This window comes from Perna viridis, chromosome 4 (assembly GCF_037379345.1).
Source record: "Perna viridis isolate PV_CMFRI_1.1 ecotype Kerala chromosome 4, ASM3737934v1, whole genome shotgun sequence".
Lineage (NCBI taxonomy): Eukaryota > Metazoa > Mollusca > Bivalvia > Mytilida > Mytilidae > Perna > Perna viridis.
This window is the reverse complement of record NC_142448.1, coordinates 14555879-14572864: the sequence shown is the minus strand read 5'-3', so window position 1 is coordinate 14572864 and position 16986 is coordinate 14555879. Positions and strand designations below refer to the sequence as shown.

The window sequence follows — 16986 nt, the reverse complement described above, 5'->3', positions numbered from 1 at the left end:
TTTAAACAAAAGGAAAACTTACAAGTGACTGAATACTTTTGGCACGTCTCTGTACATGAATATCAATGTCCCCATGTTTTGTGTCTTTTGTGCTTTTTCTATCATTATGTCTACAATTCGTCAATATTCATGTCAGATAAAATACATCCACCTTGTTGATTTTCTTGGTGGATGAAACAAGAGTGTGTATTATAAAGTCCCTGATGAAGTCGACACAGTAATTAAATCATACGTGGCGCCGAATGGGACTTGATCTTATTGTAATCAAAATCAATTTTGCGTACACAAATCATTTTTGTCGTACAAAACTATGTTATACAGACTTGTTTTATGACCACTTCAGTTTTGATATGACAAAATTCATTCTTGTAATGACAACATTCTTTTTTGTCATGACAGCATTCATTTTTGTCATGACAAAATTCAATTTTGTCAAATATGTATGCAATCATTAATTTATTTGCATAGAAAATTGACTTTTGTTACCTGATATGGAAATTAAATAACAAAAGTCAATTTTGTGAGACAAAATTGAAATTGTATGCAAAATGTTGATTAAGTTAGTTAGCATCCTGTGATTTTGTATTTTAAATTAATTTTTGTAGATACAGAAGTGAAAATTTAACACTATAGTCAATTTTATATGCAAACTAGTTTACAGAATCCTCGCTGAAACCTGCGTCTGCGACCCGCGGTTACTATATTCATGCAATGAGAGACCTTACAAAATCGTGATGAGAGAATTCATTTGCATATCCAAAGATTTCTGAAAACTAATTTGCGTACAAAATTGACTTTGGTGACACAAAATTGACTTCTGTGACACAAAAATGACTTTTAATTGTGACAAAAATAAATGACTTTGGTGTTAGATTGCATGCAAAAGTGATTTGTGACAAAATTTAATTTTGTCATAATATTTCTCAGTTTTGTATGCAAATTAGTTCACAGAATCTAAACTAAACTAATTTGCATACAAAATTTACTTTTGTTACCCAATATTCAAATTAGTAATCAAAAATAAAGTCTATGACACAAAAATGAATTTTGTCATGACAAAAGTAACTTTGTCCACTGAAAGATTACTTTGTATGACAACATTTAAATGTGTAGTATATTATAAATTTTGTTAATCTGAACTCATTTTTGTTGAACAAAACTCACTTTTGTCAGTAAAAAAATTAAATTTTGAGTGCAAAACCACAATAGTCCCATTAGGTGCCTCGTAAAATCAGTTTATGCAATGACATTTGCTACGAACTGGCTTTTGATTGAAATGGGATTGCTTTTGTATGATTTTATCCTCATAGCAGTTGGTAATAAACATTTTTGGCAGTTTCAGTGTTTTATATGGTTTTTTTTTTTGGACAATATGAACGTTCCGTTGAAGGCAGGTGTTAGAAAACTCACCTTTCGTATCTTAATTGTGCGATAAGATTACTTAGGTATTCTGATCATGTGACATTGACACTTACATTACGCGAGGGCTACATTCCATAAAAATTCTACCATCTCAGAATTTAATTGTAAACCCGTATAAAAAGCGGAACTAAATCCGACCAACCGGGAACAATCATGGAAAGTGACCAGAAGGAAATGAAGAGAGGAAAATTGTATTACCATTCATGTTTCAGATCGAATAGATGTATATGGCTTCTGAGAGGTAAGGTATTTGCGTCTACTTACGAAATTTTATATGGTAGTGTTTGTCAAGTAAGTCTGTTTTGAGTTACAATATACGTTTTTTAGGAGGCTCATGTATGATGAAATTTTGCCTTTAATTTCTGAAAAGTAGTGTAATGTACTTGTATTATTATTATTTCATATCCTTTGCAAAATGGATATAATTTTTCACAGACATCCTTGAAATGTTAGTAAAAGTCGCAGTTTTGCTGAAACTGTAAAAAACTAACAGAATTTTAACATCCATTTTCACATCCTATCAGCTGTTCAATTTTTCTCAACCACTGGTAAAGTCAACTTGTCAGGTGCCTTCAAATCCACGATCAACGACGTGAATTTCCAAATCATCTATACACAGGCCAGTTCAGGTCTTGTATTCCTTTGAAAATTGATCTTTTATATGTTATAAGGGTATATTTAGCTTTGAAACATTAAACATGCTCATGAAGCAACAAATTAAAAAAAAAACAAAACAATCGTTATTAATATTCTGTATTATACACAAGGATATGGTGAAAAGCTACAAATGCACAAAATACACCTAAAATAGTAAATACATTCAGAAATTACGTGAATATGATGCATATTTTACGTTTATGCAAGAGTATATTAAATAAAATCTTCAGGATAAAAGGGACGAAGCGAGCGTGAAAGTCAAATATTTCATTGGGAAATAATTTGGGTCACCGGTTATTGTTCCCTTTTTGTAAACACAGAGGCTTGAGTTCATGAGCTTGATTCATTAAATTGTCAAAAATTGAATTAAAATAGCCATTTTTACGAATTTTTTGCATTTTACTCTCCATGGCAGTACACTAAAAAACCATGTGCCGATTTTTTCATACATTGCGATGTATCAAAATCTACAGTTTTTTTCAGTACATGGCCATGGATAGTAAAATGCAAACTAAATGGCATTTCAGTCAATTTTTGACAATTTTATGGAGCTCATGAACTGAAGCCCCTGTAAACAACAATTACAAGAATAATCAAAAGAATACATGTATATTCTAGGATGACGGGTCATGACTAGACAGGAAGAAAAGACATAAACAATAAAGAATGTTAAATATCAAAATTAACACGTACAAGGAAACAAAAGTTAACGAGCAACCCAGACTCCACTAAAACATGGTTTAATTATTTACACGCTTTGTTTTTTAAGAGATAAGAGCCTTGCAGGACTATGAACTCATTGATGTTGATGTGTGGAACAAAACGTCAGATGAACGTAAAAACTACACTAAACATGTCCATCCACACACAACAATTCCTGCTCTGGAATATGACGGCAAAATAATCTTGGAATCTGGGGCCATTTGTATGTTCTTAGTCCAGAAATATCCCGAATTAATTCCTGTGGATCTAATCGATTATTACAAGTAAGAAAAATATCACCTGTTTAAGGAAGTCGTTGATATTAATATAACTAGGACGCCTAATTCTTCGATTGTTGATTTCACCAGTTGTTGTCATTATTGGTGGATTAAGATATTATAAAGGGGTACCAGAAAAGGGGTTCCGTACTGTTATTTCCTTTTTTAACCTACAAACTAAAAAATACAACAAAAATGGGTGATCGGAGGTTCCAACCACAAAAATGTTACTTTACTATATGCTAATATGCAATTAAAAATATAGCAAATGATAAAAACTTTTTGAAAAACCAATAATTGTCAGGGAAGGTCAAATCAAAATTATAAAATAACTCTTATCTTTGACAATTTGGTTTGTTTCCCATTATTTCCCTTTATTTACAGTCTAATGTTTTATGTCTGTGCAACGGTAGACGAAGTACAAGAAAGGTTGTTTGTCCAATACTTCTTCAACGAACCACAGGGAACAGAAGACAAAGATGAGATAGAAAAATCAAGGAAGAAATTCGAGACATGTTTGGACTACATAGGATCCAAACTTAAGCAAGGTGGTCCTTTCATTTGCGGAAAAACGTAAGTTAAGTTTTGATTATGATCCTCCTACTTATTTGATTTTAATGCTGCTGATGAGAGGTTACTTTTTGAAACACGTGTACAGCATATCGAAATTTACAATATAAAAAGGTGGTATTTTTTGTATTTTAGATTTGTTCTAAGTATCTGTCATTTACTTTATCGTGGATCAAACATATGCTGAGATGGCAAGTCACATTGTACATTTTATTCGTTCGTGTTTTGAATATCATTCATTGGTTTGAATTGTTTTGTCAGATGATATGTTGAATAAATGCAGACTTTCAATATTTGTTTCAGATTTACTGTTGTTGACTGTGTACTGGGGTATAATATCTGGTGGGCAAGTGTTATGAAGGAAGGTATACTACAGAAGTATCCAGAGCTCACTGAATACCTTAAACGACTTGGACAAAGACCTGCTTTTCAGAAAACATTCAAAACTGATGAATAATACTAAAGTAGTGACAAACTCACATACTATAGAAAATAACATACTTAGGAATAGTGTTTACATCAGTAACTTTTCTGACGAGGTATTATCCTATGTTTCCGGTGGTTCCGATACATTCAAATACATACACGCCATCCTTTTTTTATTAATTAGAACCTATAGACTAGAGTATTCAACTGTTTGTACTTTTTTGTTTCTTTTGATATTTACTACAGCTTTTAATAAATGACTGATTTTATTCAGTCTAATGTTGAGATATGAGTACTACGATAAAATGCAGTCAAATGAGTATGCTATATTTTTTCCAGTCAATTTCTTTCATTTTATTATACTACACACAACAAGCTATATAGCGTTGCTAATGCAATTATAAGAAAAGTACGAGTACTCGTTTCCTTTCACAGTTTACCGACACCCTAATCAGAGTATAGAATTTGAATATATCAAAATAATGATATAATATATTGAAATAACGATAAAATTATATCATGATAACGATGTATATATCGAAATAACTATAATTATTTTTTCTATGTTCCTGTCAGGGCTTCCGTAGAATTCTCTACATGGGTTTGGAGAATCTAATCGATATGTTTTATTTATCAGATATATGGGAACTTTAGAAATGTTTCTTCGTTAAAATAAACATATAGCGTTTTTTATTCATAGTAAAACCGTATGATACGAACATTATCGGCGCGCTCATTCAATGCCACCTTCTGCATGTGTTCCAATGGTAGTGCTGCTTAAACTACTGAAGGCTTGTCTATTAGTGCGCATTATGGGTGCATGGTCATTTGATTAAAATCCATAAAAAATTAAAGGGGGGGGGGGCCCCCCCCCCCCAAAAAAAAAAAAAAAAAAAAACACGACCACGAAAACAGACGCTAGAAAGTTAAAAACAGATGTAAAAGAGTATTAATAATCAATGGAACCAAGATTTGGGCAGAAATCAAAAGAATATAATCTGAGGATAAGACCAGTGAGTGAAAACAGACACACACAAAAAAGATCACGAATTAACTAAAATAAAATAAAACTAGTATAGAGAAACAAAAGCATTTGATCAACTCGTACTCCGTCAAAAACTGGAAGCATGAACTAGGTGCACCGGTAGGTTAATATAAAACAGGAGATGGATGTGGAGCCAAAAGTATTGCACACAAAAAACATGCAAATGCATCGTTTTATTAAAAACAAAAAACAAGAAAAGCGAAAAACAGTCAAAAAAATGTTTTTAAAAAAAAACATACGTTAAAATAAAAACATACATCAAATTGACAGAAACCGATATAAAACTAGGAAAACTGCGAGCATGCAATGTTCACTAACCGGATATCCCCACTCCCCAATTTAAAAACAACCTTTTTAACCGACTTTTTGATGTAAATCAAAATCTAAAATAGGAGGTGCACAATGGTGATTGTTGTAGTGTCTGTGTTTGTCTGTGACTGTCACTCTCGCTTTCAGCCTCATCATTGGAGAGTAGATTGCTGCGGAAAGGAAGATGTGTATGTAACACTTCCCTGCCAATTATAGCCACTCATGCAGTAAGACCAATGTGATCATGAACTAGAGATGGGATCGTCGTCGAGTTGGTAGATGGTAACCTTGCGGTCCCTGGCTAAAAGGCACGTAGTTCCCCTGGTGTGTGGATATGTCCAGATGCCTGCAAACCTAGTTCCCAGCTAAGGGTCAAATAGTACCAATTGCCTTGTGGCAAACTGGACAGTTAAAGGCCGTGGGAGAAACCAAGACAGAAAACGCGACTAGAAGAGGGTCACAGTCTAGTTAAGACATCGAAGAGAAGAATACTCTGAAATCGTTTCCGGACAGATGGCGTTCGTAAGCCTGGTAATCCCACTATCTATTGGAAGAAACCCTACACAAATCACGCTGGTCCACTAGGTTGGAGGTTGTACAAGAGTGTTATTCCCCCTTCCCGTAAAACAAAACTCATTACGGAAACAAGGATTAGAAGAATAAGAAAAAGAAAGTCGAATGTTCACGGTGCACCAGAATCAGAACTCATATTACATGGAGTAGTGAAAACAAAAAGGAAGCTGATCTTATGAAGAGTATGCTGAATACGAGAACAAAACTCAGAATAGAATTCTGGAATGTTCGTACTATTTATGAAACAGAAAAAAAACAAGCCCAGGTAGTATGTGAAATAAAAAACAAGCTACACATACTAAAGGTAAGTGTATGTAGACGGACAGTTTTTGGTAAGAACACGACAAGTACAGGAGAAACAATACTTTACTCTGGAAGAAAGGACAATGTATATCAAGAAGGATAACAGAAAAATAATTAAAAATAAAAAAAAAGTGTAGAAATGAAACAAACAAAATATACAGAGAAAGATAAGTCCTAAGCCCTACTTACCTATGTATAGAACGCCATACAATTGGATAACACTAATTAGGACACTAAATGGTTCATATGGGGTCGTTTCTGCCCCCAACCTTTCAGGGTCCCCTTCCTAAGTCAAGGGTCCACGTGTCCCTTCAACCCAGTAATACAATTTTTAAAAATTAATGGTTTTAACAAGAGGAATGAAAGAAAAACTCGCTCGGACGTCGCCCAGTATAAAAAGGTCCGAACCTGACAGCAGATCAGACACTCTGTTGTCTTGTAAGAATGTGGTGTCCCCAGATTGGAATGTTAGCACACTCACATCTGGTATGGAAAGTGCCCGACCAACTCAACTAAAAGTATCCAATCACACGTTCAGTCTGCAGACCATATATTACCATACAAAAATTCAGACTATTTGAAAATTATCAAACCATGTTCCATCACTTTAAATGATATATTTGACCACAACGATGACAAACCGCATTGTACCATATCAAAATGTGGAATTAAAAATTGCAAAACATACAACATTCTTATAACGACTCTTACTTCTCCAGTTTCCTTCCATGCAAGAAGTCACGATGACTTAAGTTGCAAATCAACAAACTTAATATATGGATTAGAATGCAACTTATGTGGTTTAGTATATGTCGGAGATACACAAGAACGACAAATTCCCGACAGTTTATCAACACTTTAATCAATAAGATCATTCAATCCTCTCAATGAAAGTTCGTATTTTAAAAAAAAAAAAACCATCCTACGAACAGTCCCGTTATAATTAAAAACTATTGCAGGGAAAGAGAGGAGTACTGGATACAAATTAGGTACTGCAATACCTTACGGATGCAATGACAACATCAAAAGTATAGGAAACCTTTCAAGCCAATATAACAATAGCATAAATGTGATGAATTTATTTGACAAAAATCCAAGACGGGAAAGGAGTCATGGCCATCGCCACTATACGTCACCTAAGTTACATTATGTCTCCATAGATGGTCTCCTTCCTTTCATGCAAAAACCTCTTGGACTTTATCACATTAGAACCAAACTTTATTCTATACCTCTTACTCTACTACACTCCCTTTACAAAACAAGTCTTGACACTCCTGTTTCTGACCCCACCGCATCATTATACAGACTTGTTGCCATCATTTTGGATATTGGTTTCCACAGACTCTTTAAACCAGTTTGTGTGAAAAGTCAAGATGAAGAAAAACGATAATTTCTTCCACTACCGTTTGTCAAAAAACGTATAGATGCAATTAATTTGGCTAAGATCCTCCATCACAAAAACGTCACCACCAAAATTCCCCCATATTTCAAAAACAAATCCATACCAATTATTTCATATTCCTATACTTCACCCATTGCATCCAAAATTTTCAATTATAAAAGGCAATTGCAGAACCTCGATATTGAGGACTTCAAGGCTAAACCACCTGACTGTTCTTGCAAAAACTCTTCATTCAAATATGGCCCTTCTGGTCACGTTGTTACGGGAGATTTAACCATCATCGAAAACGAATCTGTGAGTAATATCCTTTCTAAAGGTCCCAAGTACCGTAAACCACGCTCCATAAATTAGAATCACAACTTTAAAGTTCTTATGGAAGCCGTCGAGGACTAAATGGATAAAACGAGAACAAGAAGACATTGATTCTCCGTCACAGTGGTTAAAGGCCGTGAAGTCTTTAATTTTGAAACGAATGAAAGTTTTAAGTAGGTCAATGAGTGCCAAAGCTACATCAGTTTTCAAAGACCCCGATGTAGCAAAAACATTGTCTACTATACATGAAAAATATTTGTCGTACCAGCAGACAAAGCCCAAAACAACATTGTTTTTGTCTGCAAAACGTTTTACATCCAATGTTTATTATCAGAGCTAGACGTAGAAAATAATAGCAGTGATAAGGCCTATACTGCTACCACACTCTCCAAAGAAGAGATTGTGGAAAACCCTAAATCTGTGCTATCCTCTTTTGGTTTCTCTACCAAGGACTATGGTTGTGATTAACCGTCTATGTACGGGATTCCTAAAATCCACAAGAATCCATACAAACAACGTTTCATAGCTGGATCTGCAAAATGTACCACCAAACCTTTTTCAAAACTTATAACTTCTATACTCACAACTGTCAAAGAGGGTCTGCAGTCCTACAACAACACTTCTTACTCCCGTAGTGGTATTAATTCAATGTGGATCCTGGAAAATTCGAAAAATCTTTTGGAGACAATCAGTTCAAGACTATTATCTGAATATAATAGCATTAAAACCTATGATTTTTCAACACTGTATACTTTATTCCCCATACTCAGTTAAAATCCCGACTTAAAAACATTTTACATCGTTATTTTTCCAAAAAAGATGGAACACCTAGATACAAATATATAGTTCTTGGCAGAGACTCCTCATACTTTGTAAAAAATAATTCCAAATCATCTTCCAAATATACAGAGGAAGATGTTTACAAAATGCTGGAATTTTTAATCGACAACATATTTGTCCAGTGTGGTGGACGTGTTTTTCAACAAACGGTCGGCGTTCCAATGGGAACAAATTGTGCTCCTTTACTAGCTGACCTATTCCTTCACGCTTATGAGGATGACTTTATAGCTGACCTGATCCGAAAGAAAGAACATCGTTTGGCTAGATCCTTTAATCTCAGTTTCCGCTATATAGATGACGTATTGTCGTTAAACAATACTAATTTCGGGGTTTTGATACATCGCATCTACCCCAAAGAACTTGTGATAACGGATACTACAGACACGGTAAGGTCAGCCTCATATATTGACCTACACTTAGAAATCGATGATAAAGGAAAACTATAGACCAAACTTTACGACAAACGTGATGATTTTTTATTCAGAATTGTCAACGTTCCTTGCATCTGTGGCAACATCCCTTCAGCACCTGCGCATGGAGTGTTCATATCACAACTCATACATTATGCCAGAGCTTGGCGGAACTACGCAGACTCTTTGTATCGCGCTAGAACTGTAACAAATAGGCTTCTGGAACAGGGTTATGTTGCTACAAGATTGAAGTCATTACTACAGAAGTTTTATGAACGTCATCATGGATCGTGGATGGTTATGGTGTATCCATCTGCAACATGAAAACTGATTCATTCAACGGGTCATAGTTTTCCTTTCCTCGTTTGTCTACCCCGGACTTGACTTTTTATGAGCAACTCGGCGGGTGTTTCTAGAAATGCAGAGGACGCTTACCCTACTGGTGCAGCTGGTCCATGCTCCCAGTTTTTAGTAGAGTCCGAGTTGCTCATTTGCTTTTGTTACTGTGTATGTATTATTTTAGTTACTTTATGTTCTTTGTTGTGTATGTCTGCTTTCCATGCCTGTTCTTGGCCCTGGATTACATTCTTTTGATTACCGCTATAACATTGGTTCCCTTGATTACCCTTCATTAGTCAAGGGTCACCATGTCCCCTTCATTAGTCAAGAGTCTTCATCTAAGCCCACTTCCAGTCAAGGTTGTCCAATTCCGGGTTCCCACAGTCTCCTTCCTGTCTCCTGTCCCTACCGATAACCCCCCCCCTCAGATGTTCCGATCAAGTGCACATTTTACTATAGAAAAGTCCATAGAGAAGGACATTAAAGTGATCTTTATGTACTTTTGATAGAAAAGACTGCTGTTGCAAATCAACTGAAAAAAAGAACATACAATGATTTAGAAGAAGAAAAGAGATGCTGCGATAAAATATTTGTACTCAGAAACATCATCGAGCAATGCACAGAATGGCAAAGACAATTAACTGATAATAAATTTCATCGACTTTAAAAAAGCTTTTGATTCCATACAGTGAAACAGCTTATGGAAAATATTAAGAAATTATAGCATACCAGTAAAGATAGTCCTATTTATCCAAATGTTTTACGCAGAATTTAGATGCTTCATTGGAAACACTACTGACACCAATTTCCTAGTATTCTGGAGTACGTCAAGGGTGTGTAATGTCATCTCTCCTCTTTATGATAACAATTGACTGGGTTATGAGATCAAGCCTAAGTGAAGGAAACATCGGTATTAGATAGACCTTATTTACACATCTAGACGATTAATAGATTATGCAGATGATATTGTCTTAATGTCACATCTGGAGATCAACATCCAAGATAAAACAACAAAATTACAAAAGAATGCAGCTTCAATAGAATTAACCATCAACATCGAGAAAACAGAAGTGATTGCCCTTAACTGCAGAGTACCTCCTGATATTGAAGTAAATGAAAACCATCTAGATTGCTCTACATCATTCACGTACCTAGAAAGCATCTGACAGTGGTGCTGACAAAGAGTAATCAAGAGAACCAAGATTCTGGCGGAAATCAAAAATGTAATCCAGGGACATATGCAAGACATGGAAAACCAGACAAACACAACAAAGAACATAAAGTAACTAAAATACTACATACAAAGTAACAAAAGTAAATGAGCAACTCGGACTCCACTAAAAATTGAGCATGGACAAGGTGCACCGGTAGGTTAAGCGTCCTCTGTTTTTCTAGAAACACTCGCCGAGTTGCTCATAAAAAGTCAAGTCCAGGTTAGATAAAATAGGAAAGGAAAACTATGACACGTTGAACAAATCAGTTTTCATGCTGCAGATGAATACACCGTAACGATCCACAAGTTCATGATGAACTTGAACATATAAAAATTCTGTAGTGATGACTTCAATCTTGTAGCAACATAATCCTCTTCCAGAAGCCTAATTGTAAGAAGTCTAGCTCGATACAAAAAGTCTGCGTAGTTATGGAAAGCCATGGCATAACGTATGAGTTGTGATATGAAATCTCCATGCGCAGGTGCTGAAGGGATGTTGCCACAAATGAAAGGAAAGTTGACGGTTCAGAATAAAAAGTCATCACGTTTGTCGTAAAGTTTGGTCAATAGTTTTCCTTTACCATCGACCTCTAAGTGTAGGTCAAGATATGATGCTGACTTCATAGCGTCTGTAGTATCCTTTTTCCCAACTTCTTTGGGGTAGATGCGATGTATCAAATCCCCGAAATTAGGATTGTTTAACGATAACACGTCATCTATATAGCGGAAACTAAGATTAAAGGATCTACCTAAACGATGTTCTTTCTTTCGGATCAGGTCAGCTATAAAGTCAGCCTCATAAGCGTGAAGGAATATGCCAGCAAGTAAAGGAGCACAATTTGTTCCCATTGAAATGCCGACCGTTTGTTGAAAAACGCGTCCACCACATGCACCGGACAAATATGTTTTCGATAAAAAAAAATCCAGCATTTTGGAAACATCCTCTTATGTATATTTGGAAGATGATTTGGAATTATTTTTTAAAAAGTATGAGGAATCTCTACCATGATTTATATATTTGTAGCTAGGTGTACCATCTTTTTTCGAATAGTAACGAAGTATAATGTTTTTGCGTCGGGATTTTAACTGAATATGGTAAATAGAAGTATACAGTTTTGAAAAATCATACGTTTTAATGCTATTATATTCTGATAATAATGTTGAAATGAGGGTCTCCAAAAGATCTTTCGAATTTTTCAGGATCCACAAATGAATTCATACCACTACGGGAGTAACAAGTGTTATGGTAAGAAATGAGACCCTCTTTAACAGCTGTATAGAAGTTAAAAGTTTTGAAAGATGTTTGGTGGAACATTTTGCAGATCCAGCTATGTAACGTTGTTAGTATGGATTTTTGTGGTTTAGGAATCCCGTACATAGACGGTAAATCACAATCATCGTCTTTGGTAGAGAGAGATCAAAAGAGGATAGCACTGATTTATGGTTTTCCACTGTCTCTTCTTTTGAGAGTGTATATCCAATCAAGATAGGAAAGGCAAGACGTGCATTTGTCAAACTTCGGAACATCTGGAAACCCTCAGCTATCAGTAGGACAAGCAAAAACAAGATATACAACAGTTGTGTCCTCTATGTTCTCCTATATGGAGCAAAATATTGGAGAAATGACTGACTGAGACATCAAAAATCTCTCCATTTTCCATAACGGATGCTTGACAAAGATCATCAAGATATTTTGGCCCCGTAAGATCACTAACATACAGCTACACCAATCAACAGGATATGGGGACATGACAACACTTTTAAAACGAAAAAAGACGGAGAAGAATTGGCCACGTGTTAAGAAAACCTGCTGATAACTTGGCCGGAGTGGCACTAAGATAAACAGAAGAAGGGAAGAGAAAAAAGGAACGTCCAAAAACATGAAGACGAACGGTAGAAGCAGAGATGAAAGAGTATGGCTACAGGAGGGAAGAGTTGGAAAAGAAAGTCTACTTGTCCTTGTCCTATGTGCCCTCGGGTAAAACAAGGACTAGGTAGGCAGGTACAATGGGAACGTGTAATATAGATTCTGTGAAAATTCCATTCAGTGGTATATGAAGAGTAATGGATCAGGGATGGGTTCCCCTTGTCCACATATAAACAATTGACAGATTAGTCCATTTTGTGCTATGTGAAACTCCAACATTGATTTAATCAAAATCTAAAATAGAAGGTGCACAATGGGAATAATGTCATGAAGATTCTGTGAAAGTTTCATTCAAGTATATTCAGTTGTATAGGAGGAGTGACGTGTAAGAGATATGTCCCCTTGTCCCAATATTAACAAAAGACAAAGTCCAAGACATGGAAAACAGACATACACAACAAAGAACATAAAGTAACTAAAATCATACATACAAAGTAACAAAAGCAAATGAGCAACTCGGACTCCACTAAAAACTGGGAGCATGGACCAGGTGCACCGGTAGGATAAGCGTCCTATGCTTTTCTAGAAACACTCGATAAGAGATGAGTCCCTCTATTTGCACATATTTACAAATGACAAAGTCCATGTTTCGCTATATGAAACCCCCAATTTGATTCGGACGAAAATCTTAAATAGAAGTTGCACAATAAGAACATGAAATAAAGATTTTGTGAAAGTTTCATTCAATTCCATTCGGTTGTATAAGAGGAGTAACGGATAAGAGATAGGTTTCCCAGTTGCCCATATTAATAATTTACAAAGTCAATATTTTAATATGTGAACCCAAACACCCAAATTTATTCGGATCAAAAACTAAAATAGAAGGTGTACAATGGGAAGATATGATAAAGATTCTGTGAAAGTTCCAGTAGTGGCGGGAGGAGTAACGGATAAGAGATGCCGCCCCCTGAGTATCGGAAGGACGGACGGGCTGATACCCGATCATTTTATATACCCCCAGTTTTCCAGGCAGTATAATAATGCTAGACTTCTATTAAAGATTGAAAAACAGAAGTCAAACAAAATTAGGAAAAACTCAAATAGAGTACAGACAACAAGGGTCTAATATATAAAAAAAACGGACACAAAATTAAAAAAACAGACATTTTTTAATAATACGAGGCATTTGATTGTTTTGTGGACACATTTCTAGATTACTTCGCCAATAATCTAACAATTCATCGTATTTTTTACTTGTTAAAAATATTCTTCAACATGGAAGTATGTCATTATTGTGATTTGCAATCATAACTTACAAATGCACATTCTCGTTTGCTTAAGCTTCTGCTGATGACACAAAAATACTATCTATAGTATTATCATGGCATCGCATCTCCCCCTTTTTCCCCCATATAATTTTAAATAAATCATTAACTTTTTCTGATATTGTATTTCTATATTTTAGTTGTGAGCTTTTTGCTTTACTGTTTGAACACCAACATCTTTTGTTGTAAATTGTTACCTATATAACAAAGCGCTCGTGATAATTTATCAAGTAATTTTGAAGCAACTCTTCAGATCATCATAATCAAATCTTACGCAACGACGTTAAGGTACTTTTCATGATTTCCTTACTTTTTCACTGGGAATACACAGTACATCTCTTTAACATGTATAATAACTATCATTAAACGTCAATTTCATTATTCTAAACGATTTACGTGATTTCTTGATAACCAGAGAGCACCTTGCAATATTTATTGTTTGACTTCATCTATCAGCTTTAATTTGCGTCACGTGATTGTAAAACGAAAGTACCACCCTTAATCAGAAACATCAAAAGTCCAGGTGGAAGCCGACCACAGTTTGTCATGGAATTTCACATGTTGCTTCCTGGTTACATATTCTATACAGAAACTGCTGCGCCCAATTTTAAAATTATTGTTAAAACTTTTTAAAATAGCAAAAAGTGGCGACTTGTGACATATCAATGGAAATTTGACACTTTTCGTGTATTTTAATATACTTTTCATAGCGAGAAAAAATTGGGCGCAGCACTTTTCTATTAAATCAATCACTTCTCTTTTAGCGAATATGAAAATCTAGTAATTCTATTGCGTTCTACCACCCGGACCTTTCGATTAAACACAAGTGATATTGTTTTTCTTTCCGTGATGGCGAAAATAAAACGCCGAACTGACGTTGGTAGTGTAAAATGACGCAGTCACCAGAACAACAACTTATAATTTCCGAAAAAGGAACTGAACATTTTGTTTACGTTGACGGTAGATACATATTATGTTTTACGTGCTGTAAATCTGAAAAATAGTGTTTTAAGTGTTTGGTGTTTTTATAAATAAATACATTTCTGTGATAGCTCAAAAAAGGAGTAAAATAAACATAATGACGTGTTGGTACAATAAAATATTGGATTTTTTTATGTATATTTGTATTTTGTAAATTTAATCAACAACTCAAGGGCTGATGCAGAAATTCAACTGTTTTAAATAAAAAGTGGCCGACAGACATTTTGCTACTGACACAAATATCGTGGGTAAAATTTTTTAACAGAAAGAGGAATCTCGAATCCCCTCCCCCTTTTCCCCGTCAAGATCTGCCACTGCATCCGGCTTTGTATACATGTCTTAAATTTCTGATCAGCAGTGTCTAATATTTTAGTCTCGATTGCAGCATTTAATAGTGGCACATTGTGTACATCATACATGTAACAAGTTTGGTTTTGTGGCGGGAAATTATACCGATGTCGGACGGCAGAGAATTGATATGAAGTATTTCTCTTTAAAGTTTATGCGCTACCTTTAAGACATCGTCGTCCCAGTCACGATGGCTTTGTGTGGCAATTTAAATGTAGATCTTGGGATCACTTTATCCGCAGTGTCAAGTAGCAATGACTCAATTAAAGAACACAGACTGCCAGTGTCTATTTTACAGTTATTTTCAAAATTTTAATCTATTCCTGAATCTAACATTGATATTTGAAACTATGATTGGTGGTTTTTATGGTCTTGTGGAATTGTGTTAGTAGATATGTTAGTGTTTGGGGTAGCGGAGCCCAGCCTTCGGGATACCTGACCGAAGAACTCAGAGTATGTCCGACTAGCGACTGAGCTGCTCTGTTGACGCTATGGCCTACTCCCAGACTCCACGTGGGTCCGAGAGCGTTTCTTCACTCTAACTATTTGTGAGTACATCAACGCGTAGAGTGGATTGTTGAAATAATTAGACAGTTCTTATATAGTAGATCCAAGATTCGGTGACTGAGTGGACCAATCAGTAAGTGTGATTTTGATTACTGTACAAAATAAACTTTACCTTGTTTTAGATCCATTTCAACATTATTTTTTCCAATACCTGACCTAGCCCTTCCGTACTGTAATGATGGTCAACCTAGATAGATCAGCCTTTCTCCATAGCTCATGTGTTGGTTGACTTTTAATAATCTAGTTGCCCTTCTTTGCACATTTTCAATTAGAATTGCTTCTTTTTTTTATTAAGGACAGACCATACTGAACTACCATACACCAGATGCGGACGTACTAGACTTTTATATAGGGCAAGGAACATTTCTTTGCTTAAATATTTGAAGGTTTTGTTTATCAAACCTAATTTTTGAATTGCCTTTCTAACTTGGATGTTGATATGTTCTTGAAAATCCAGTTTGTTAGGTTACAGACCACCAATTCAACCAATGAGCATTTGGAACGTACGCAAAAATAGTCCTACGCAGAAATTACCCCTGTTCCTCATAGTGCTGTGAAAAAAGTTCTCATCTTATTTAAAAAATTTAAACAGTTTCTGAAAGGAAAAAACATTTCTGTACATTTTATAGGTGCATTTTGCTTCTTGTGATGTAAAGCCTAATCTCCATAATGATTTTTAAATATACCCCTATCTTGTGAAAACACTGGGATTTCCCATGCTATTTATAGACCCTTCACTTCCGGTGACCAGTACTGCACTGCAAGTCTGCTAACCCCACATGCCATTCTGAGGATTGTGAGCTGACATATGTAGAATCATGCTGATATATAGTCATCTGCAGGTTAAAGTTAAGGTAAAGTCCAGAGAAGCCATTGAATGTTGTGAAATTAGCATAGAAGCCTATGGGAAGTGGAATTAGTGGTTTTTAGCCTGTTATCTATAGTGGTTCCGAGATCTTTTTCTTTGTTCGTCTCTGTTAATTACAATCTCATTATTCATGGTATATTTAGCACCTGTTTCTTGACCTATGTGCAAGTGTTTACATTTGGTTTTATTAACTTTTAGTAACCAATCATCTAACCAGTTCATTAGAGCA

At 35.3% G+C, this 16986-nt stretch overlaps 1 protein-coding gene across 1 annotated transcript; it reads left to right on the top strand.

Annotated features, from left to right (window-relative positions):
* The first annotated feature begins 1442 nt into the window (after positions 1-1442).
* Positions 1443-4909, top strand: LOC148618992 (uncharacterized). The gene is made up of 4 exons (XM_088576909.1): positions 1443-1663; positions 2849-3065; positions 3444-3632; positions 3933-4909. The coding sequence occupies exons 1-4, from the start codon at positions 1576-1578 to the stop codon at positions 4084-4086; spliced, it is 648 nt and encodes a 215-aa protein (XP_088433035.1). The 5' UTR covers positions 1443-1575; the 3' UTR covers positions 4087-4909.
* The last annotated feature ends 12077 nt before the right edge of the window (positions 4910-16986 follow it).